This window comes from Phoxinus phoxinus (genome assembly GCF_949152265.1).
Source record: "Phoxinus phoxinus genome assembly, chromosome: 15".
NCBI classification, from domain to species: Eukaryota; Metazoa; Chordata; class Actinopteri; order Cypriniformes; family Leuciscidae; genus Phoxinus; species Phoxinus phoxinus.
Genome location: NC_136890.1, coordinates 22,404,823 through 22,430,193, shown reverse-complemented (window position 1 = coordinate 22,430,193; position 25,371 = coordinate 22,404,823). Strand labels below are relative to the sequence as shown.

General features: G+C 35.7%; 1 protein-coding gene across 4 annotated transcripts in view; it reads right to left on the bottom strand.

Moving 5' to 3' along the window:
* Nucleotides 1-1,375: 1,375 nt before the first annotated feature.
* slc38a5b (solute carrier family 38 member 5b) overlaps nucleotides 1,376-25,371 on the bottom strand; it is a 25,637-nt gene continuing 1,641 nt past the window's right edge. Inside the window, exons 2-18 of one of the 4 annotated variants that reach the window (XR_013800547.1) lie at nucleotides 24,710-24,923; nucleotides 14,689-14,830; nucleotides 14,012-14,081; nucleotides 13,749-13,864; nucleotides 13,384-13,457; nucleotides 9,030-9,122; nucleotides 7,043-7,124; nucleotides 6,729-6,811; nucleotides 6,258-6,316; nucleotides 5,786-5,902; nucleotides 5,455-5,534; nucleotides 4,956-5,056; nucleotides 4,481-4,605; nucleotides 3,732-3,876; nucleotides 3,055-3,158; nucleotides 2,469-2,919; nucleotides 1,376-2,398 (exon numbers count right to left, since the gene is read on the bottom strand). Coding sequence is in view for 2 of the 4 variants with exons in the window: in XM_079638229.1 (XP_079494355.1) it covers nucleotides 2,815-2,919; nucleotides 3,055-3,158; nucleotides 3,732-3,876; nucleotides 4,481-4,605; nucleotides 4,956-5,056; nucleotides 5,455-5,534; nucleotides 5,786-5,902; nucleotides 6,258-6,316; nucleotides 6,729-6,811; nucleotides 7,043-7,124; nucleotides 9,030-9,122; nucleotides 13,384-13,457; nucleotides 13,749-13,864; nucleotides 14,012-14,081; nucleotides 14,689-14,747 (1,413 nt within the window). In the remaining 2 variants the exon portion in view is untranslated. Of the gene's footprint in view, nucleotides 2,920-3,054; nucleotides 3,159-3,731; nucleotides 3,877-4,480; nucleotides 4,606-4,955; nucleotides 5,057-5,454; nucleotides 5,535-5,785; nucleotides 5,903-6,257; nucleotides 6,317-6,728; nucleotides 6,812-7,042; nucleotides 7,125-9,029; nucleotides 9,123-13,383; nucleotides 13,458-13,748; nucleotides 13,865-14,011; nucleotides 14,082-14,688; nucleotides 14,831-19,837; nucleotides 19,977-24,709; nucleotides 24,924-25,371 lie in introns of those variants that run through there. The other 3 variants (XR_013800548.1, XM_079638229.1, XM_079638230.1) reach the window with 3 other exon arrangements.

Sequence of the window (25,371 nt, the reverse complement as noted above, 5' to 3'; positions counted from 1 at the left end):
CCTGTGAAAAGTTTGGAAACATTACACTTTTTTAATGTTTTTGAAAGAAGTCTTGTATGTTCACCAAGGCTGCATTTATTTGATCAAAAATACACAGTAATATTGCAAAATAGTTTTACAAATTAAAATAACTGTTTTCTATTTGAATATATTTTAAAATGTTATTTATTCCTGTGATGGCGAAGTTGAATTTTCAGCATCTTCAGAATCACATCTTTCAGAAATCATTCTAATATGCTGATTTGGTGCTTAAGAAACATTTCTTATTATTATAAATGTTGAAAACAGTTGTGCTGCTTGTACAATAATCAAATCACAATAATCCTATACTCAAAAAGTAGTCAGAATACAATACCTAAAATAACAGTAACAGACTGTAAAGTAACAGACTACAATTTGCTAGTAAATCTGACCAGCACTGTATATAATTAAAAAAAACAATAAAGTAAAAACATGATTGTAAATAAACAATACTCTAAAGTAAAATGTAACAAATGTTGAATATTTATAATGCATTATATTATATTTATTATATTTTTGAATGGCTAACCATGAAATAATTATATGAAATCTGAATATTTTTTTTATAAATCCTGAATATAAAGTTATAAGTCTAAATGTGAATCTGAATATAGGCCTATAGTTAAATCTGAAAACATAAAAGGGAATCTTATAACTATAATTATAACTTCAAATTTAGGATTTATTGTATGTACAGATTTTGTAAAATTATTACCATTTATTATATTATATTCAACTTAATGATTATTTTAAAACATTTTAATATGTTAAAGAGAAATTGACCATAAGAAGTGAATACAGTTAAAAATTATTTCATATATGTAATAAGGGATTCATTAGATAGAGATTACACTGTAAAATATTATTTTCATGATTTGTTATCACAACTTTTTTTCTTTTGTGAAATCAACCTAGATAATTCATGTGGTTCAGATATCATACTATTTTGATTTTCTGTTGATTAAACCAATCTCCATTGTATTAACTCAAATTTTTAATTTCAATCAACTCAAATTTTTAAGGTAACCTACTTATAGTTTTAAAGTTAAACCAACAATATTTTTTACACTGCATAAATGATGTACTCAAACCAAGAAATCAGGGGTACACAAAGAAAGAAAGAAATACATATTGCACTTTTTAATACTGACCACACGTTTTTTATTGAAAATGTTATGACAAAGTCAAAGGCGAGTTCAGTAAAACAACAAACAAATGTAAAAGCAGTAGAAAAAGGCACTTGTTCAACTGCTAACTCTCTTTGGTGTGTTTGTGTTTCACATTGGAACTGTCAATCTTTAACCCTTATATGATTTTTTGCACCTGTTTTCTAATTAACTAACAAACACGGTCATGGAAACGATGTATTTATTTCTCCTAAAACAGAATAAATAGGCATTGCAGGACAGTGGGAACTTGAAGAGGAGGGGGACTGCTATCCTTTTAATGGTCTTAGCAATGGTCTGGAGTGCACACTGTTCTGCCATGAAATCACAAAGTATTGCATTGTCTACAGAGGACCAGGAGGAAAATATGTAATTTAATGACATTCGTTGGTTAAAATTTTGAAGGCTTTTGGCAATTGTTGATGTGTAAAAACTTTTAAAAATAGTAATTCTAAAACTTTATTTACAGAATACAGGATTTTAAATCCCAGATTTTCCATGTGGTCTTTTTCAGGGTGAACTTTTGGGTCCCACTGCACAACTTAAGAAAAAAAAGAAAAAAAAAAGATACATTGTAAATCTTTTCTCCAATTTGTGAAATTAGGGGGGACATTTCTCTGAATAAAAACTGAAAGAAAGGTTTATAGATGGGTTGGACAATGTATGATACATGTTGTTAGATTGTGACTGATCGATGAGAATATGGCATGAATAAATGAATTCACAGGTTAGGTTTTGTTTGCATTAGATGCTTCACAGTGATGTTAGCAATCAATTGTAGTTATCCACCGGTTCCTCAACTGATACAACAGATGGCGCCCCCACAAAATATTGCAACTGTACGTACCTTACATTTGTTTGACAAAGTAAATGATATCCAGCAAGAAAAAAACCTGAAATAGTAAAAAGCTGATTGTCTTTTTAACTGTAGTGCAGTTTTTATCACACAATATTTCATGACTAATTTTTATCTCAAATTAATGTTTTTTTTCTGAACTTGAATTTCAGAAATTTGATTCTCGGATAAGAAAAAAAAAAGAATACGACGCTTCAGTTCAGGTCTACATCCATTCTGAGATGATGTTGAATTTTCCTATCATAAGCAACATTTTTGGATGAACTAAAGAAGGAAAATGTGTTTCAATTTCCTAAATATTGCACTCTGGGATCTATGGCTTGCATTTGATGGGACAAAAGACCAGATGATAGGTCTGATGGTAGGTCAGATGATATTGTCTCCATCAGACAATAAAACAAACCCCTCCAGTCATTTATTTTGGCATGTGCGGTATCTTTTAGCGTTATATTAAAGCTATTTAGCAGGCTTCCATCTACAACGCAAACATCATTTATCGTTATGAAGCCTGATTGTAGAAACGGCCTCAAAATGGCATGACATTTCTGTGTCCCCCAGAAATCCTCCACTATGAAACATCATAGGATTTATCCATTTTAATTTTAAAGATGGCAGGACATCAGTCCTTTTCCTTACTCAGCGGAATAACAGATCTGAGGTGAGTTGGGTCCAGCCTAAGTGATGTTTTGGAATCTCTCACATTTAGGAGAGAGAAGGGGCGGTGATGTTCCTCAAAGGCATTTTGGACCCTTACAGTTTTGTGGTTGAAGATCAGTGACCTCCTCCACTTCGATTCTCTCCGTAGACCCAATCCAGTACGATGAACGTCAAGCTCATGCTCATAAAGATGAAGCCTAGAGCAGTGAAGCAGGCAGCCTGAAACACAAGAGCAGGAGAAGATGACTAAGAACATCTGACTCTCAGTCGTCCGAAATGTGTACATTAATCAAATTCTCTTGTGATTTATGTGTACACCACATTGATTCAAAATAGGGAAAGTTTGAGACTTGCCTGAATTTTTGGTCTTGAGTTCATTGGCTCTTGCTCGGTGGAAACGATTCGGATGTAAAAAAGACCCGGGAGGATGAAGATCAAGCTTGGAGCAGAGGTTGCACCTATGAAATGAACAAAAAATAAATGAAACTTCTACAGGAAGTTTAAGCTTAAGGTGCGGTCACATTAGCGAAACTTCGGCCCAAAAAGTTCCATTGTCTATTGTCTTACACAGAAGTCACTTTTAAACCATGCACCTTCATAAACCTTCTGTTGGTCAAGGCGGCGAATCCGCATGACCAGCCTAAACCCGTGGCGAAATCTTCACAGAAAAATCTTTCTTCTTCACACAAAATTCACAATCGTGTGGATTCTTATTGAAATGACTGGATTTCACCCATGAAAATTCATCGAACAACAGTAAATGTGACCGCACCTTTAAGACAATTTGACCATTGACGTACAATGATATAATCCCCAGCATTCAAAATGCAGAAATATAATAAATTAACATTCATTTATTCAATATATTTGTTTTTATTACAAATGGATTATTCTACCCAATATCTGTGAGTGATATGTATGTTTATGCTTATTAGATTATCATGCAACTAAACTAAAGCTACAATAATGTTCTTTTGCTGCACTGCACTAGTATTTTCTTTAGGAACACATTCAATTCTTTATTTACTCACCGATGATGCCGAAAATGTCACGGATGTTGGGCACAAAAATGACGAGCAGATTGACAACAAAAAGGAGACACAATGCAATAGAGATGTGACGCACCCAATGGAAGGGCTTATCAGGGAACAGAAGCTGAAGAAGGGCTCTGCGAATCTAAAAAAAAAGAATACGCCAAATAAATCAAAATAATTAACACACCTGCCCTGCATAAAAAAATTAAACAAAGGGATACTCGACCCAAAAGTGCAAAAGTGAAAATGTCCCAGATGTATATGGCTTTCTTTCTTCTGATGAACAGACAGAAACATTTTTAGAAAAATAATACATCTCTGAGAGACCATATAATGCAAGTGTGCAAGAACCTCAAAGTTGACACTTCAAAAACCACACGATGTGAAGATGACGGTAATCCATAAGACCCCAGTTGATGAATCAGTGTCTTCTGAAGTAAAAAGTAGGGAACATCAGCTGGGGTTGTCATGGTTCACTTTGTGTGTTTTTTAAAGATCCCGTACACTTCCATTGTGGACTCAGAGAGTCCTGTCAAAATCTGTTTCTAATCATCTGAAGCAAGAAAGTCATAGCCTATACATCTGGGACAGCATGATGGTGAATAAATGATGAGAGAATTTTCATTTTTGGATGGAGTATCAACTGTCGACAATATGCTACAACATAGTTTTATCTTAGAAATATAAAAGCAGGAAAGCTAGTCAGACATCACCATATAACCACATTCAATAAAGGGTCTCATTACCGGGAAGAGCACGACGGGAACAGTCAGAGTCACGGCCACCAGGACGGCCACACGCACACACAGGATGAGCGTGTCCAGAGGATCCACCTTGCTGTAGGTGTGTAGAAGTTCTGCCTCTGTGTTTACTGAGAGAGAGAGATATTTTGAGATTAACTACTATTTCCAGACTGTGCTTAAATTACACACACACACACACACTTGAACAGATGTAGGTTCTATTATAGAAGCTAAACCACAAATTTATTATTAAGTATGCCCTGTAATCAGATAGCATCACTGATGCCTCACCTCTAAAGTCATGTTGTTAAAACACAATCATTTCCAACGATTACATTTCCTTTTCTTTTAATAGAAGAAATTATTGTCTTTGTGGTAGTATCGTATGGATGGCAACTGAAAGGGTACATTAGGGTACATTTTATGGCTGGCATGCAGCATTGAACATAATTTTTATTTTAAAATCCAAAGCGCTTACAATAAAAGGTGAGGTAGCCAAAGATGGCAGTGAGCAGATACATGACAAACATCCCCAGGATGGACACGTTGGCAATGGCCTGCATGCGTCTCTTTGTGGGACTAAAAGTGTCAAAACAACAATAATAAAGGATATTTAAGTTTGACTCATGGTTTCCTTCTTGGAACAAAGAAATACAGACATATCATAATTCATATATATGCATTTATGTATGTATATAGTACACACACTACCTTTTAAAAGTTTGGGTTCAGAAAGATTTTTAATGATTTTAAAGGAAGTCTCTTACGCTCACCAAGACATTTATTTAATCAAAAACACAGCAATATTGTGCTATATATAACTACAATTTAAATTTTTTACAATTTAACTGTTTTCTGTTGTAATATATTTTAAAATGTAATGTATTCCTGTGTTGGCAAAGCTGAATTTTCAGCATCATTACTCCAGTAGGCTATTCAGTGTCACATTATCTTTCAGAGAGCATGTGCGTTCGTACTTGCGCAGCTCAGTGTAGATCGGCAGCACCTCAGGGTGGCATACAAAAGCGAAGGCCAAGATGGGAACCGTGTAGGCTGTCTGCAAGACAAATCGAGTAAAAAATTACATAAAGCTGTGTCTGATCTCATGCAGTGATGCAGCCTCACACATATGACATCGTACTGAAAGAACTTGTTGCTTGGTAACAGTATTTCCATCTATGTTTTGAGCATTTCCTGTCTGTTCGGAGCTATAATGACAATATCTTGTCTACCTGGGGTGCAGGTCATAAAGGGTTATAAATGATACTTCCTGAATAGATTCTTGCAATGATGAAGACCCTTCCTAACCTGCTGGTTGATGGTGAAGTATTTAGCTTCACATTCACCATCAATAGATACGTTTGCAGCAGTGTGGTTGGTAAAACCATCGTAAGGACACGGGATATTGAACTTCTTGTAGATGACCTAGGAAGCACAAACATAAAAAAGTTATAAATAGTTGAAAGGATACACTTAAACAAAATATTTTCATGATTTGTTATCACAACTTTTTATCTTTTGTCAAATCAACTTCGATAACTAATGTGGGAAGATAACATACTATTTTGAGTTTCTGTTTATTAAACCATTCTTCTTCATTGTATTAAGTCAAGTTTTTTTATTAAAACGAAATCAGAATTTTAAGGCAACAAGGTAACTTGCTTTTTTAAGTTAAACCAACTTTTTTTTTTTACAGTGTAGAGTTAAACCAGAGAGGTTTTGAGTTATCTTTTGATCTGTTCTCCAAAGACCACACACAGACCACATCATTAACACTTACTGAGATCAGGAAGAAAACCATACATGTCAGAGAGAAGCCACTGGTGTAGCCCAGGTACCCTGCAACAAACAACAGACATTATTGCACAAAATGTAAACTATATTATCGCCCAGCTCTAACCTGCTAAATATGACTATAAGGCTTGAAGATACGAAGATATATTTAAACATTAACATCATGATTTTGAATTAATGTGTATTTTGAAAAGCGCAATACAATTTAAAGGTGCAGTAACCGATTTATGAGAAATGCTGTTGATATTTGAAATCACCAAAACAAATACACCTCTAACCAAAAGGATTAGCCATGGACTCTACAGTCCATGGCCTTACCCTTAAAAATGTGTGTGTGAGTAAAGCAGATTGTGTTTTACAAGTGAGAGGAGGACAATGAAAACTGGCAATGTGACAAGCAAATAGAAAGGATGAGAAGAGGATGAATTCACAACCAGCACAAAGCAAAATGGCTCACCAAGCTGTTTCATCAGGGCAAGTGGCAAGATGACGCAAATGGACACAATGACGATCAGATAGTTGCCATTCAGGAACCACTCACTATAAGCAAAAAAAAAAAGAGAGAGAGAGAGAATAAGGCAGCCTACTCACCTACTGCAAGGAACGCTGCAAGTGTTTATGTATTTCAACAACAGTTGGAGGATTTGGATTTCTCTGAGGTTGGAATGCAAAGTTACCTTGGATGACCCAAACATTTGATCTAATTCTTGGCTAGATTAAATTAGACTCATTAGGAGAACACGGGGAGAAACAGATTATTGTGTTTCTCACCCACTGCTGTTGTGAAGGCCAAGGAAAGCCTGAATAACCAGAGGTAATTCATACTTCACAATGAAGAGGTAGCTAGACATTGCTGAAAGAAAGACAGACAGATACATCAGACACCCATCTAAATGGCAGATGTACATATTTTATCATTGTTAAAGGAACACTCCGACTTTTTGGGACTTTAGCCTATTCACCTTATCCCCCAGAGTTAGATAAGTCCATACATACCTTTTTCATCTCTGTGCGTGCTATAAGTCTGTTTGACGCACCCACCGCTAGCCTAGCTTAGCACAAAGACTGGATGTAAATGGTTGCAGCTAGCATACTAATCCAAATAAGTGACCAAAATAAAGCAAACATTTTCCTATTTACATGTTGTGATTTGTATAGTCACAGAGTGTACAAAAAACAAAGTCACATTAGACACAGACATATTTTAACCGTATAAATACTGGGAACTATATTCTCTGAAGGCGAAGCACTGCTACTTGGGCGGAGTGATAACCGCAGCACCTGAGACGCGCCGTTGTTTCTTTTGTCAACAAAACCAACGTGAGTGACTGCGACGACAGAGCGCGTTCGAGGCAACAATACTAACATTACAGGGGATACATGGAGCCCGTAAACAACTGCAATAGTAGTTACCACCCTATTCATATAATAGTGTCACTAACGTTACATTAGATCTAAGTTAGCTAATGGCACTGTTACAGTAACGTTAGGCTAAACATTTAAAAAATATAACGGAACACTTACCGCAGCCGCTCCACTTTGTCCTGTAACGTTATGTGATATCGATGGGATGGCTGTATCCTTCAGCACACGTTTCATGGTCCTTGTGGCAAATTCAATTTTTTGAAAATAGTCGTCCTCAGTGAAATGTACCGAGCAAACATAATGTCCCTTGATAATCTCATTAGGTGTGTTTGATCAATATCCAGAGCAAGTAGCCATTTCTTCATCCGGTCAGCGTTTTTAGTTGGAATTCTATGAAACATGGTATTACCTGGTCTCCCCTGTTTATTGTCACAGCTCTTTACAATACAGCGAAAATCCATGATTGTAAACTACGCTTTTACTATTTATAAATTGCTGACTCTGTTACCCAAACTCTGAACGAACTCTCTGCTCCTCACCACGGCGGCGCGTCTCATGTGCTGCGGTTATCACTCCGCCCAAGTAGCAGTGCTTCGCCTTCAGAGAATATAGTTCCCAGTATTTATACGGTTAAAGTATGTCTGTGTCTCATGTGACTTTGTTTTTTGTACACTCTGTGACTATACAAATCACAACATGTAAATAGGAAAATGTTTGCGTTATTTTGTCACTTATTTGGATTAGTATGCTAGCTGCAACCATTCACATCCAGTCTTTGTGCTAAGCTAGGCTAGCGGTGGGTGCGTCAAACAGACTTATAGCACGCACGGAGATGAAAAAGGTATGTATGGACTTATCTAACTCTGGGGGATAAGGTGAATGGGCTAAAGTCCCAAAAAGTCGGAGTGTTCCTTTAACACATAGCAATATTTAATATGAGTTACGAAAAATTATGGAGTTTTGCACTGCAACATTTTATACTGTAGAAGATGTGACTCTTTCCAAGTTTAGAGAGCCAAAAGCATCACACATGTATTACAATACTGCTGGCAGGACAAAACATTTGTTAGTCTGAGAGGGAAGGTTATAGCATAGTCCTGCTAACATTCTATGCGCAACATCTAATTCCTCATGAGACTCAGGGACTGCTCCTAAATCACATTACTGTACTTTTTTAAAGGCTTTATAATACTTTAAAAGCCTCTATGAATATACATTTTATGGTTTTTATTAACAGAACAAATAATAGAGAGATACTATTTCAATCTAATGGATAATAATAACTTATAATCAGTATAACTGGACCGCTTAAGGAAAAAGTGAGAGAAAAGATACAGAGATAAAAAAAGTAGTTTGGAAATGAGATCAGAACCAAGCCAAAACTCCAACTTACCACCAATGTTGTGTAATGTTATGACAAGAGCTGCCAGTATTTTCCCCGGGTGTCCAAACGCTCGTTTACCCAGTTGTTCATAAGCACGAATACCTGTAAAGACACTATTTCAGGTTAGTGATCAATTATTTAGCATGATGAACTAACGCAAATCTCATACTGTATGTGACCCTGGATCACAAAACCAGTCACAAGTCGCACGGGTATATTTGTGGCAATAGCCAACAATACGTTACGGGTCAAATTATAGATTTTTCTTTTTTATGCCAAAAATCTTTGAAGATATTTCCATGAAGATAGTTTGTAAATTTTCTACCGTAAATATATAAAATATTTATTTTTGTGAATGCAGCACAATCGCGAACATAAATGGACAACTTTAAAGGCGATTTTCTCAATGTTTCGATTTTTTTGCACCCTCAGATTCCAGATTTTCAAATGGTCATACCTCTGCCAAATATTGTCATATCCTAACAAACTATGGAACACATCAATGGAACTCCTATTTATTCAGCTTTCAGATGATGTATAAATCTAAATTTTAAAAAATTGACCCATGTGACTGGTTTTGTGTTCCAGGGTTCACATATGTAGTGGCGTCCAAAAGTCTGACAACACATTGAAAATACTGCATTTAAAATCTTATTACAACCTGGAAATAATCAAAAAGCTTTAGATTGAAAGCTTTCATCAATCAATAATTCATCATTGTCATTAAATTAAAAGCGTCACTTGATAAATACTGAGACATTCTGAAATTTAAATTAAAAATTTTATTTCATTGATTTTTTTTATTCAAATGTTCACTCAATATACTGTGCAGAGTACAGTTAATATGACTTATATTGGAAAAATACTGTTTTCAAATTAGAAATGAATGCAAAATAGAAGTATTTAAATTGGTGTCATGCGCGATTGTAAAAGTCTATTTTTACTCACCATCCAAGATGTTTATGTCTTTATTTCTTTAGTCGAAAAGAAATGAAGGTTTTTGAGTAAGATATTCCAGGATTTTTCCACCAACGGGTTGAAGGTCCAAATTTCAGTTTCGATGTCGGACAATTTTGAAGTTGGAGGAAAAAACGAGATGGAGTTTTTCACCCTACCCTACCGTTTTGAACCGGAAACAAGCGTGACCTTTCCAACATGATTACGTAATGTGTGGCGCATTGCAGAGCTAGTGCAAGATAAGCATTTGTGGTTAAAAAGTATCCATTTTGGTAACGCTTTAGATTACAGCCCGGAAAGTACTGCGTAATTACAATGAAATTACAGTGTAACTTTCGGTAATTACAGTGTACCTATAAAGTACTTATGTGTAAGTATAGGGGAACAATATGTAAAGTCTTGGGAATAAAGGGGTAACAACCAGGAAAATACTGCGTAATTAAAACTAAATTACAGTGTAACTTTCGGTAATTACAGTGTACCTATAAAGTAGCCTACGTACGTGTAAGTATATAGGGGAACAATGTAAAGTTTTGGAATAAAGGGGTAACAACCAGGAAAAAAAAAAATTATATAGGCAAATTATTTATACTGTAAGTATTTTAGAACTACGGGGTACTTATACTATAATACAATCTTACTTTTGTGAGCAATTTAGCGAGTAGGATACATACACTGCACCTTTTTGTAATAATAGTGTATACAAATACATAAAGGCTTTTTTCAAATTATGGGGTAGCCTATATATCAGTGCATTTATAAAGTAGGCTAATTTGTTTTTATTGCAAAGGTGCACTGATTAAGTTGTTTCAAGGCAAGTAAAACTATTGCAACTTTTTTTTTTTTTTTTATGCTGGGGAAATATACTCTTGTTTCATGTAGTTACAGGGTAAGTATGACATTGCGGGCCGTAAATTAAAGTGGTGCTTCTTACCCTCTTGTTTCATGTAGTTACAGGGTAAGTATGACATTGCGGGCCGTAAATTAAAGTGGTGCTTCTTACCCTCTTGTTTCATGTAGTTACAGGGTAAGTATGACATTGCGGGCCGTAAATTAAAGTGGTGCTTCTTACCCTCTTGTTTCATGTAGTTACAGGGTAAGTACAATAAAAACACATGTAAACACACAATCTGATATCACTTGGAAAACTTTATTTGAAAAACAACTTATTTCAAAAAAGATTTACAACATATTACACTTATTATTCTTTATTCCTTTTTTAAAATCAAATTTTCATTTCAAATACTAAAGTCCTGACAGAAAGTATACGTTTTTGCATGGCTTCCTACTTCCTCCTCCTCCTCTTGTTCCTCTTCTTCTTTTTCTATCATTCCACTGATTAGCCTAATCTTAAGAAGGAGTCTTTTGCTATTCTGTATTATGTATTAAAAGAAAATACAGTACACCCAGAAATGTTCTCGTAATTTACTCATCTTTTCGCTACCGACCAACTGTCACCAGCGTCCAGCGAGTGCATGAGAGTCGGCTTGGCTTCGTGTTTGGTGAAGCTTCACGCGTTCATTACGTTCTCACGGGAGTTAGATGTGAAACTCGCGCGAGAACTGCCATCTCTGTTCTTCTGTATTGTTTGTTTTTCATTATTATTATGTGTTATTGTTTGTATTTTGTTGTGAGCATTAATAAAAAATAAAAATAAAAAAAAATCGACATTCGGTTTCTCGGCGCGCTTACGTCACGCGTGTCAAGCGTGAACTCAACCCTCTCATGCACGCGCAAGTGACAGTTGGTCGGAACGGAAGCGATAGTCTTTAAAATGTTTAAATATTTGATATTTTTCTTACAAACACTTATCGTCTCACTTCAGAAGACATTGATTCATCCATTGGGGTCGTATGGATTACTTTAGTTATTGCTGTATGTGCTGTTTGATGTCAACTTTTAGGAACACATGGGCTTGCATTATGCATTCACAGAGATTATATATTTTTCTAAAAAAAAATGTTGTGTTAATCTGAAGAAGGAAATACATACATCTCGGATGACATGAGGGTAAAAGATGAGTAAGTTAAATGGTGAGGACATTTCTGTACTGTATTTTCTTTTAACACATAATACAGAAGCTAGAGACATGGGATTCCTTCTTAAGATTTATCAGTGGAAAGAAAGAAAAAGAAGAAGAGGAACAAGAGGAGGAGGAAACCAAGCAAGAGAAAGTGTTGTAAATCCGTTTTAAAATAAGTTGTTTGTCAAATAAAGTTTTCCAAGTGATATCAGATTGTGTGTTTACATGTTTTTTTATTGTACTTACCCTGTAACTACATGAAACAAGAGGGTAAGAAGCACCACTTTAATTTACGGCCCGCAATGTCATACTTACCCTGTAACTACATGAAACAAGAGGGTAAGAAGCACCACTTTAATTTACGGCCCGCAATGTCATACTTACCCTGTAACTACATGAAACAAGAGGGTAAGAAGCACCACTTTAATTTACGGCCCGCAATGTCATACTTACCCTGTAACTACATGAAAAGAGTATATTTCCCCAGCATAAAAAAAAAAAAAAAAGTTGCAATAGTTTTACTTGCCTTGAAACAACTTAATCAGTGCACCTTTGCAATAAAAACAAATTAGCCTACTTTATAAATGCACTGATATATAGGCTACCCCGTAATTTGAAAAAAGTTATGTATCTGTATACACTATTATTACAAAAAGGTGCAGTGTATGTATCCTACTCGCTAAATTGCTCCCAAAAGTAAGATTGTATTATAGTATAAGTACCCCGTAGTTCTAAAATACTTACAGTATAAATAATTTGCCTAAATATATATTTTTTTTCCCTGGTTGTTACCCCTTTATTCCAAAACTTTACATTGTTCCCCTATATACTTACACGTACGTACTTTATAGGTACACTGTAATTACCGAAAGTTACACTGTAATTTAGTTTTAATTACGCAGTATTTTCCTGGTTGTTACCCCTTTATTCCCAAGACTTTACATATTGTTCCCCTATACTTACACATAAGTACTTTATAGGTACACTGTAATTACCGAAAGTTACACTGTAATTTCATTGTAATTACGCAGTACTTTCCGGGCTGTAATCTAAAGCGTTACCTATATTTTTCTTTTCTTAGAAAATGGCCGATCGTTTCACTGGATAAGACCCTTATTCCTCAGCTGGGATCGTGTAGAGCCCTTTGAAAGCTGCATTAAAACTGCAGTTTGGACCTTCGACATGTTGGTTCCCATTGTAGTCCACTATATGGAGAAAAATCCTGGAATGTTTTCCTCAAAAACCTTAATTTCTATTCGATTGAAGAAAGAAAGACATAAACATCTTGGATGACATGGGGGTGAGAAAAATGATCAGGAAATTTTAATTCTGAAGTGAACTAATCCTTTAACATGAACACAAAAACTTCTGAATTGGTCGTACCCACAACCCCTGCGCATCTCAGCAGAAGATGGACAGAGTATGTTGATAAGACAGCAATGCAGGTCAACAAGACCCTGTTAAAAAAAAAGCATAAAACATGAAACATAAACAAGTAAATTAACAAAATAATGTCTGTCACATCAATACATGACACAAGAACATGCAAAAAAAGTCTCATGTAATTTCTCTACATTGAAGATGTGCATTTAAAATATAGAAAGTAAGCAATCGAAGTATTATGTTCATTAGATAACTAGTGATCATTTAAATTGTTAGAAATGTCATACAACTACCTACTCTGCTGTCCTCCAGGGCATTTACGTTGTGGTTAGTTGTGAACCTGATGTGTAATTTGGGATACTCACAGAAATAGGATGATACCAGTGTTGGACATGGCATAGGACAGTCCCAGAATCCCACTACCCATGATGGCATTGCTAAGGTTGAAGACAGACATTCCAAATGATGTCTTTCCTTCAAACTAGCAGAAAAAAAAGACACAGAGACAATAAGAGGGAAAGCAAGTGGGAAAAGAGACCATGGAAATAACTGATGAAAACTAGTTGAATGGTTGGGATGCTTTATTAATATGAGCTGGATGAAGTGGGATTTTTATTTCTGCACTCACATCTGTAAACTGAGGGGTTTTTCCTCCATCACTCTTGTGTGGTAAAAACTCCTCTCGTTCAGGTGACTCTCTAAAACAAATAGACAAATGTAACACTTTAGGAATGCAACAATTACCAGGTACTCAATTGTGACGCTTCAAAACTAACAAGTCAAATGAACTGTGTAAGTAAATGTATAGCAAAACCGCATGGATACAAAGAGATGCACCTGATAAACAACCCAGGCCCAGTGTATCATGGTGTTTACATGTAATAATCAAATACGTCAAGGATGATTTTATTGATTATATTGTTGTTTAACAGTTAACACAACTGATTTGTTCAACCTGTTTGGAATGCATTAATGTGACCATAAATCTAAGGTTATTTCTGTGTGCTAATGAGGTGAAGGCTACGCTGTGGTGTGCTGCTAAATGTCTCACTCCCTGGAAAAAAATATTTCAGTGATGTTGCAATGCTCACATTTTCCATTTAGGTTCATTTCGAGTTCACCCAAATATTCACTTAAAAATAAATGTAACTTTGCTTATGACTGCGGTGTTTTTCTAGAGATGCTTTTCTATGCTTTTAGCATGCATCTGCGAGGCAACAGAAAATAGATACACAGTGACAGATTTAGAGACGAGCGTATAATTCTGTTTTAAAAGCAAAATCACTACTAATAAATGACACGTACCCTTCCTCAAGATGTTGAAAGTCATGGTGGTGACCGTTTTTTAGTTTCTGCAGTTCCATGATGTATAGTTTCTTTCTTTTTCTCTTTTTTTGAGCAGTGAAAGTTGTGAAGTGTGGAGTGAAGGGTTTTCTCTAAAGTAGATCTGCAAGAAAAAATAATGCAAAGCAGTTAATAAAAGCAGATAATAAAAGCAGTTTAACTAAAATAATATCTCATATTGTGAGGCATCTGAAGCAGCATATAGTCTTTCTCAAACTATTGAACAGTAGTACTCTGTTATGATAACAACAAAGAATGCTGCATCATTTACACAGAACCAAAGCACACAATCAAAACAGTCTCTTAGCTGGTTGTACTATTCTAGATGTCTATTCTTCTAGGTGATATTGCACAATATTTACAAAGACTTTGAAGCGACCACAGAGGTACTTTAGAGCAGCCACCTGAAGACTGTTAAATGCCCTCTTTGACTCCGTCTTCAAATCCTGTATTCTGTTTAATCCATCATTTTCATGAAAGTTATCCTATGAGAAACTGTGAGAACTGTCAAGATGTAGCTGAGTGTCCAGGAAACATGAGGTCCATGTGTCCATTTCTCACCACCTCTATTGTGACTGGTTCTAGAGGGACTCATGTTTCAAGAAGAAAAAAAGAGCCCAAGAGAGCACAAGAGTGCCAGGAATTCTGTAATTCTAGGTTTATTTTGGATTCTTGCCTTTTCAACTGCTTGTGTAAATGATAATATATAAAGAAACGTGTCAAAAACCACACTTCTAGGCAAACTATTGTTCTGGTACAACATGCTGTTCTCTGTGTGTGTAAATTCATTGATGAAGGAAGAGCTCTGGAATTAAGACATCGAAAAGTGGGAAGATTAGTACACTTTTTGTTTATGACACTCATTCCAAATTCCAATCTTTACTGACTGACAAGAGTGGCCAGAACTGCCTCTGGAAAGACTTTGGCATTCTGTCTTTTAGCAACTGTTAGAAGGGGTGGGAATGAGTGTTATTTTAGTATCATTTTTTCTTTTCTTTTTTGGTATTTCCCTTTAAAAAATTTATATTTCAGTTTTTGTTATTTTAGTATATCAAGTTAAACTAAATGAAAATAATAAATGTTGCTTTGGCAACAAGCTGAAATTAGTTTTTTTTTCTATGGCTTTAGTTTTAGTTAACTATAATAACCCAAATGGAGGTATGGGGATGTGTAGTGGTTCTAGTGTGCACAGTATTGATTGAAAAGTACATCTGCACTCCATTATTATGACTGACGTCAGTCCGGCCATCACTATGTTATACATTAACTCAGAGGCTAGCAAACTACTGATGGTTCAGATGTTGAAATCAGTGGGATCTATTCCATATGGCAGGAATAATGGTCACAATATACTCACAAACATAACAGCATGTGACTCAAACAGCTCTCTACTGAGAATGTTTCTTGCCGTGTGTATGCGAATTATCGCACAGTGTCTCAAACACGTAAGAAAGTGTAAATGGAAAAATCTCTCTCCAATGCCAGGGTGAATCTATCAGAAATATGTAAACAAATATGAGATCAGTGTGTTTATGAGACCCTGTGAAATGCTGTGGGAAGAAGCAAGAAGGTGAATTGCTGTTGGATATGAAATTCACAGTCACATTCAACCCACAAGTTTGAATACGTGGCTCAAGCTTCGGAGGTTTGGAAGTTTTCCAGCAGCCCCTGCCAGCTGTGGTTCTTGAACTGCTTTCCGAACACAACCTTGTACACTCAAAAACTTGATAAGATTTGCTGTAATAATTACATAATGCCAGGCAGCACATGGTGATTCACGCCTTGGTCTTTCCTCACAAACAGCAAAGAAATTATAAAATGGAAAGGGCCGATGTTTAAAAAATAAAATATGCTACTATGTGAAACTCTGGAGTAACTGAGATTTTAGGAAATGTTATGAAATTAGAATATTATGAATATACAAAAACTAAATATAACTTTAAATAAGAATAAATTATAGCTCTAAAAATATAATAGCATACACAACTGAGAGAATATAAAAAACTTATTAGCCTCATCTGACTATGAATTGACAATATATATTGTTTCCAAGATTTAGCATTCAGTTGCCAGCCTGAGATGTTGACCTTTCGTTCTGTGGCCTGGCAGAATTCCACACTGTACGGTAAAAGTCATTAAAGTGTCTCACCCATCAGGCTGAATGGTAATTCTGTTATAAGTGTCTGAAGGCTGGAGTGCAGAATTGCACACTCTTTATTGATATATGCCTGTAGGCACACAATTAAACAATAATAAAGCCTTGTGGAAACGTCTTGTAAAGCATTTCCTCATAAGCTCATAATCATTATTTCTTGCTTAAACTCACTACAAAAAGACTTAGCCTATATTTTTTAATACTAGTCATTAATTAAATAAAGAGTAAATTGAACAGTACTGAATAACTTTAACATAAGTTTAAAAGCCTGAGCACTTATATTTAAAGGCATCAACAATTTATCTGTAATCCAAATCCTGATAATTTGACATTTTAGGCTATGATAATGCACAATTAAAGTAGCCTACATCATCAATCAGTGTTGTTATTGTTAGTAAAACAATTCAAAACTGTTTTCATTCATTAAAATAAAGCTATAAATAAAATATTAGATGAATAATCTAAATCAAAATTACTTACTGCTGCATTAAGTTTTAATATATAAAATAAATTAAAGCTAAAATTAAAATCTTTAACAAAAAATAAACTGAAAACTTAAAATGCAAAAATAAGAGCTATTTCAAAATATTCATAAATTTTGTCAAATAATACTTAAATAACAAAATACGCAGTTTTCAAATACAGCATTGGTGACTTAGCTTGATCTTCTGATTCTATATAAAACAATAATTTAAGGTTCAATTAGTTCACATTATTAATACATTATGAACTAAAAATGAATGAAAGTAGGGGTGTATCAATATTCAAACCGAACCGAAAAAATGCAATACACCACCTAAGTTAGGTTTCGCGATATTTTCATGGCGTACCTAACGCCCTCCGCCCCCTGCTGCCCCGTCCAGCCCAGCCCAGCCCAGCCCTAGCCCTATCCCAGCCCAGCCCTATCCCAGCCCAATTAGGGGTGTAACGGTACACGTATGCGTCCCGTGAAATTTCATGCGTCTTACGTGTAACACGATGAATACAGCGTTGTAGCCAAACCACAACCACCACCAATAATCGCAATAAGCTCCGCGTTTTGCTTTCGATAAGAAACAAAGTGTAATCTTTCAAATTCTGTCCATTTTATCATGAAATTCAAACAATAAATGCCATTTGTGGCGTGTCTTTAATGTGGCGTGACAGATCACTGCCCAGATATCATACATATGCAGGCCTCATCTGGGAATCTCCGTTCTGGGAACGGCAAAGGTCATAAGGGCCATATCTGGCCCACACACATCAAGCCGGTTTTAGTGTGAGTTGTGACTTGCTGTGTGTGGCCCACATGACCTTTGAACAGAGCCATTTGTGCCATAGTTGGCCCAGTTGAGGCCCGGATATGTATTCTATTGCCAGCCACACTCATGTGGAGTCATTGCCGTCATGTGGGCCAGAAGAACGTGGGAGATTTAGGTGCATAGGCTACCTCAGTTCAAGCGGCAGCACGGAGCGCGATTATCTCTTCCTCTTTAATACCAGTTACAGAATAAACATGAATGAACATCTGAAGGTATGTTAAAAGACCCAGTACTTACTGAAATGTATCTTATCTCGCTAAAATGAAACTCTTACAATAAATATATGAATACAAATATAATAATATATATAATATATATAAATATAGGCTATAAATTGACAGAAACTGTGTAAATGATTATATTTCAACAACGAATTAGAGTAAAAATATATAGTAAAGTGTTACCATTAGCACAAACCAATTTAACCAAAGAGTATTGCATGAGCTTTAAAAGCAATATGTCATGTCACAATGCTGGTGGCACGAGTCATTGGAGTCATGTGTAAACTATAGGTCGAAACCAACTGGACAACATTCCAGAAGGGAAGCGTTTGTTAACAGCTTTACTCTTAAAGGAGAACTCCGGTCAATTTTAACATTGAGCTCAATTTTTAGTAAATTTGGAGTGCTGTCAATACAGAGAACAACGACAAAAATCGGTGTTGCCTACACCGTGTTATCCTATTTTTAAAATTTGCACCCTATTGACTTCAATGGGGCAAGTTTTAAACCTGCTTTTATCCTCTTAACATCCTTGATGTGTCATTACAAGTGCCCAGCCATGTTGAGTGATTCCTTCAGAGTGAACACGAGTGAATCTGACTGCAGGAGATGTGAAAGATATTAATAAAAATGATGTTATATCAGCCAGCGCACATACCTGTATTTAGTTCCTGTTTTCGGTCGAAGTTCAAAGTAGTCGATTGTCGAGTTGACGCGCATAGGTTTAGTTACTTAGATCACGCGCGTGATCTCGACAATCGACTACTTTGGACTTCGACCGAAAACAGGAACTAAATACAGGTATTTGCGCTTGTTGAATTAACATCATTTTTATGAATATCTTTCACATCTAATGCAGTCAGATTCACCGTGTTCACTCTGAAGGAATCACTCAACATGGCTGGGCACTTGTAATGACACATCAAGGATGTTAAGAGGATAAAAGCAGGTTTAAAACTTGCCCCATTGAAGTCAATAGGGTGCCAATTTTAAAAATAGGATAACACAGTGTAGGCAACACCGATTTTTGTCGTTGTTCTCTGTATTGACAGCACTCCAAATTTACTAAAAATTGAGCTCAATGTTAAAATTGACCGGAGTTCTCCTTTAAAACAGTATCACCTCTCAATGGTTTAATCAACCAGCAACTTCATGGAACTGATTCTAACATGAATATTTCTACATAGCAAAGTCTTTATAATGAACACCAAAAACCTTTTCATGGAAAAATCCCCTATAAATTACATTTGTCAGCTGCAAAACGTCACACTCGTGTATTTGCCAAGAATTTCACCCTGAAGGCAGATTGCCTGCAGACAAGAGGAGAAAAAGAACTTCTCTGCGACAAGACCACCTCGTATATGTGCCCAGCACCACTCCCAATAACTGCCTGATCAAGTGTGAAATACTAGTGTGACCAGATTGACTGTTACCTGAGGCAGCTTTCCTCAATGCAGCACTAGATGACTGTTTGTAATCCTTCTCTGGATCTGATTTTAAATGCTAAATTTTACTTGGCCCAGACAACCTTTCCACTTAACCGTCAGGGAGTCACTGAGTTATTTGTTTAAACTTCTTAGCGCTCAGTTAAAACATGCAGGGTGGGTAGTAGTGACATTGAGGGGCTGGGAGAAAAATAGAAAGAGGTGGGGGAAGGTAGCAAAGAGCGCTGTGACATCGAATAACTTTTAACCCTTTACTCCAACGAATAGTCAAATAAAACACTGTTCTTAGCTTTCAGATTGGAGGGGGAAACAAAAAACAGCATTTAACCATAAAATCGTGCACAAATAGGTCAGAACATACTATGCATACTGTACGATTTTTGGATTAAAATATCCAAAAACTACTAGAACAATGTTATATTTTGATGACTTGTGTATCCCAAATGTTTCCAACAATGTTGAAATCCAGAGAAATTAGCTATTATTGACGTCATATCTGCGCTACCCTCTATTTTTTTGTTTTACTTCTGTAGAAACCATGGAAACACCAAAGATGTTTTAATATAATTCTGTTTTATTAGACAGATGTGCGACTGATACCTTCAACAACAGAAAAGTAATCGTTGTTATATGCTCAGCACGATTATGGTCTTATTGTTTGAATCTCTTTTCTTGATTTACCACAAGGTTTGTATCCAAAAAATAAATCAGACATTATTTTGTGGCTGTAGCATAATCAGAAAGAGCTTTATTTGTAGTAACATTAATAGTGTTTTCTCCACCATAAAATGTTTTAAAATGAATTGCATGCCATTTAGCAACACAAGTCATTCAGCTTGAATTATTAATATGATATTCTAATATTGATCTACATACTGCAATGTGCAACAACTGTCTCACACCAGCCCGAGTCACTTTAACATAACTTTCAACATACTCAAATTTATTTTTAGTACGAGTGGCCCCTTCCTTTTACCACCTTTACCCTAATCCCTTCTCTCATGTAAAATAACCGTGTTGGATTGATATCTGTGTTGGATGTGGTGTCTCTGGCTGGAGAGCTAACCAGTGCACCACGGTCCAAGCCACAGAGAGGGGGAAAAAAGGCACACCAAACATGACATTTTGTTCTGTCAGGTCACAACCAAACTAGTTTGTAGTGTGCTTAGTTTGGAGGTGCCTGTCTGGTATGGTGCCCCAGCGGGGGTGGGGGTGCAGGTGGATGGGTGAATCTGAGGGAGGTGTCTATCGGGAGGGTGTTGGTTGAACTCACTGGCAGTTGTCGAGCGGCTCCCAGACAGAGAATAGTGTATATCTACAATAATTTGATTGACTTATTTAAATGTATTATTATAATCACTAATACTATTATTATAAATTACTAATGCTTATCCTATTATTATCATGAATATTATTATTGTTACTATACTACTATTATTGTTATTATTATACTACTTCCACTACAACTCTATTACTATGATTGTCTTAAATTGCCTCTATATCTATATCTATATCACTAAAATATCTTATTACTTACCAATGTACCTGCATACACCACTATATTGATATCTATATTTAGCTGATTTCTTTCTCTTTGTTTTGCTTTTCACTCTTCTGTATGTGCCATTGATGTCTTACCTTATAAGCTACTGTTTGGTTAATTTGCAATAACATATTTTTAGAATAAATAAATAAATGCAGCCTTGGTGAGTGTAAAAGAGACTTTTTGTTTTTTTAAATCAATCTTTCTGACCCCAAACTTTTGAACGGTAGTGGTGAATTCAGGTTGATTGTGAATCTTTTCCCAAGTCATCTCAATGGCAAAAAGTGTCCCAATCACCCTGAATTTACCCCTAGTGTATTTTATTTTAAAATAATGTAAATATTATATTATAAATCTAAATATTTTATTATATTATATTTAATATGAAATAGTTTTATTTTATTTTCATTCATTTTATTATAATTTGCTTTATACATTTACAACTTTCTTTTTTACTTTAGTATGACGTTGGTACTACATTGTAACTACTCTAATCCGGATCTTAACCAAAACCAACTGAGAAGCACTTAATTAAAAACTGTGATCAAATACCTATAAATCACATTTATTATGTTGCAAAAATAGTTTGTGGACAAGATTTGACAGGTTAGCATATCCCAACGTCTATATCTTCAGCCACTTACCATCAGATCTTAACAACCATCTCTCCACCCATTCCACTCGCATTCCTTCATCCATTTCCTGTCGTTCCACTCTCATTCTCTATAGACCCTCTGCCTGTATGTCAACATCTCACACTATTGCTATCCATTTTAAGGCCTTGGCTAGAGGTGTATTACAGTGCTCAAATGCTTTTTATGGCAGACACATCAGTGTAGTCTACTTGCCCATACTTGAATTTCCAGAGTATTACCCATGAGATAATATGATCCATTCAGCTCCGAGACCAATGTGTGCCAAAATTCAGGCTCGAATGAACTCGTAGTAAATTTTACTAATGTAATACCACTAACAGAACGTGTTTTCCACATCAGTATGAATTTACTTTTAAACCCTAAAGACTCAAACAGTGGAAGTTTAAGTAACAGACCAGGCCTGGTCATTGTTGCAGACCACACAATGCACTCGCTGATCTCTCCGCATGCTCGTTTCCACGCCTGTGACCATGTATATTCAATATGTCCAGGACATCCGTTTAAAAGAGCTACGGAAACCACTTGAGGTTTATCAATTGTGTGGGTCAGAACATCAGTGTGTACATTGTGCTTTTAAAACTCCTCTAAAAAAATTAGACGCATTCCTTTTCATTTTCCACCTGATAATGATTTCCTCTACTTTTCCTTTCAGATAACAGTGGTATGTCGACATATATTGTGGGATTATTCATCTGTGATGTTTTTTTTCACACTCTAGCCAAATAACTTAACATGCTTCAAAGATTCAAATACAACAGGAAGTGTTTCACATGAAGTCAATAGCTTAAATTGCCTTTTAAAAATTGCGTTGTTAGGTCACACTCTTACCAGCACAAACTTCACAAAATTAAACTGTTGTTCTTTCTGGTAAATCTCTTTCACACAAAAAAATAATCAATTAAATTAAATTTTAGCAATAAAAAACATTTAAGCTAAATTGAACATATTAAATTATTTTATATGCAGATATAAAAAAGCCAATTTGAAGAGTGAGAAGTGCATTGCTCTGTTTGAGCATCCTGACCAACCCGACATATCAACTTTAGCACAACCAATGGCATGAGTTTAGCGCGGGACTATCTGCTTGGCTGGCCAATGGCGGAAAAGGAAAGCACATTGAAACTTGTTTTTAAAAAGTTGCTGCATCTAAAATCATTTACTTTTGGAGTATGTGCTGAATTTGCTGAGGAATGCACTTCTCAATCATTGGAAAAGTACTTCTTTAGGTATAGGTACTGGCAGTTGTCTAGTATAAAAACATTACCATGCATCTAAAATGGCGCCATTGTCCTCTGACTGCTACATACTAACAATAATAACCACAAAAATAGTGCACGTGGGAGTTATCAAGTGTAATTTAACCATTAAGAACAACGTTCTTGGTATCTGTAGCAATTGCACTTAAAAAGAGTGGCTTACAGTAGCAGTTCCCATGGCCTCATTTGGGATTGCAATCTAGGGATACAAAATTCAGAGTCCCAGCAGGTGAACATCCAGGTATTGTATAACTATACTGTTTCATGAATACTACTTGTAAAACCTAGTCATTTGACATACTGCTTTTCGCATACTATACAGTAGGAAAGCAAAGCGTATTCTGATGAATGATGCTAATGGCAAAAAATTACTTTGTAGCAGAGTTTTCAAAAATCTTTCTTTGAAAAGTTTGCAAATATCCCAGAGGCTAGTGAATAACTAAACTGACATTACAAAAGTTCAATGACATTTGAATCTTTTCCCAAATACATGACCTAGTTACTCTTTAAATGCCTTTACTAAATCAATCCATTAGGGTGCATTAGGGTGTACCCTTACACGTTGCGCAACAATTTTTGGATGTTTGGATATTTTGAGGTCTTCATAGTCCCAATTTAGTCTGAGATGTGTATCACTGAATAGCATATAATCACTTTTACCTGGCAATATCTAGAAGAATTTGTGGAACATATTGAAGAACTAAGAGAATGTGAACAATGCATGATATATTTAACCTAGCCTATATGTTCATCAAGATTATTTTCTTACAATGTCATGGTTCAGCTTAAAAGAAACATCCCATGAATGCAATCTATTCTAAACAACCTTACAAAGAAAGAGTGACTTGTTTGTTTTTTGCAGATATGAGTGGGTGCACACTGCTCTCAGTCAACAGAAAACATTTGAAAGACTTTTGAATATGTTCATATGCCCTATATTTCTAATAATTTATAGTCCGTGCAAGTCCAAACCAACTAGCAGCCTTTTATATCTGGCTTGAGTTATTAGTCTTGCGATCGGATATATGATACCTGCATAACGTCATGTACAGTGTTGCACAGAAAAGATTTTCCTTTGCAACTCACACACGCTATTATCTTCAGTCATGTTTAGCCATATTCTTTACCACACTGTAGGGTGATTGAGGGTAACAACAAATCTTAAAAATGTCTAACCAGACAATTTTTATTAATTGTTATAAAAAAAACTTTAAAAGTCCAATTAATTGCAATCAAAGAGCAAATTGTATGATGGTAAAACAGCTATAAAACACAATGAAAGCTATAATTTTGTTAACAAAACTCTCCTAAGCCATTAAGCCTTTCCTGTCAACTGCAGTCTGCTTTTATAGCCCATGTGCTCAGGCAATACAACAGATACTGAGAAGAAGAAAAAGACTCTCACCCTTTTAAAGGCAGTTGATGTTTTCTCAAAGGCAGTGCTGGTGAAGCATTCTCTGAGAGCTTTTCTTGGTTGAGGTGTTGCTTTTTATCCCAGTTGTTAAAAGGTTTAAGCCCAATAGAGAAAGAGAGAGAGAAAGAGAGAGAGGGGACTGTGTGGTTCCACTGAAGGGAGTAAGGCAGGAGGCAAGGGTGGGAAGCACATGGAGGAAAAAACCCTGAAAAGGAGGAGGGAGCTTCTCAATGCCGTCTCAAGTTACTTGTGATGTCATGAACAACTAAAGTCACTGTTGAACTCTGTTAATGCAGGCAACAGCATTCCATTCAATGGCTCTTTCACTCTTTGACATCTGTTTGTCTCAGCACATTGATGGAATGTCCTCTCCACAAGAAGCTCCATATTTTGAGCTGGAAAAGACACAACTTAATGATGCCTTCATGCTATTGGAATTATCGTAAATACTAGTTTCCTAGTTAAAAAATGGGACATGAACACATCAAGTCAAAATTTGAATGTGATGAGCTTGTAATACGACTTCAGAAGCTGGAAGTAGGAAATTTCCATAGCATGTGAATTGGCAGCATAAAATAAGACAGGTAAATAAAGTTAGGTTTAATAAAATTGTAAGTGAACAATTGTCTTCTCTTTATTTCATCTGTCTATAT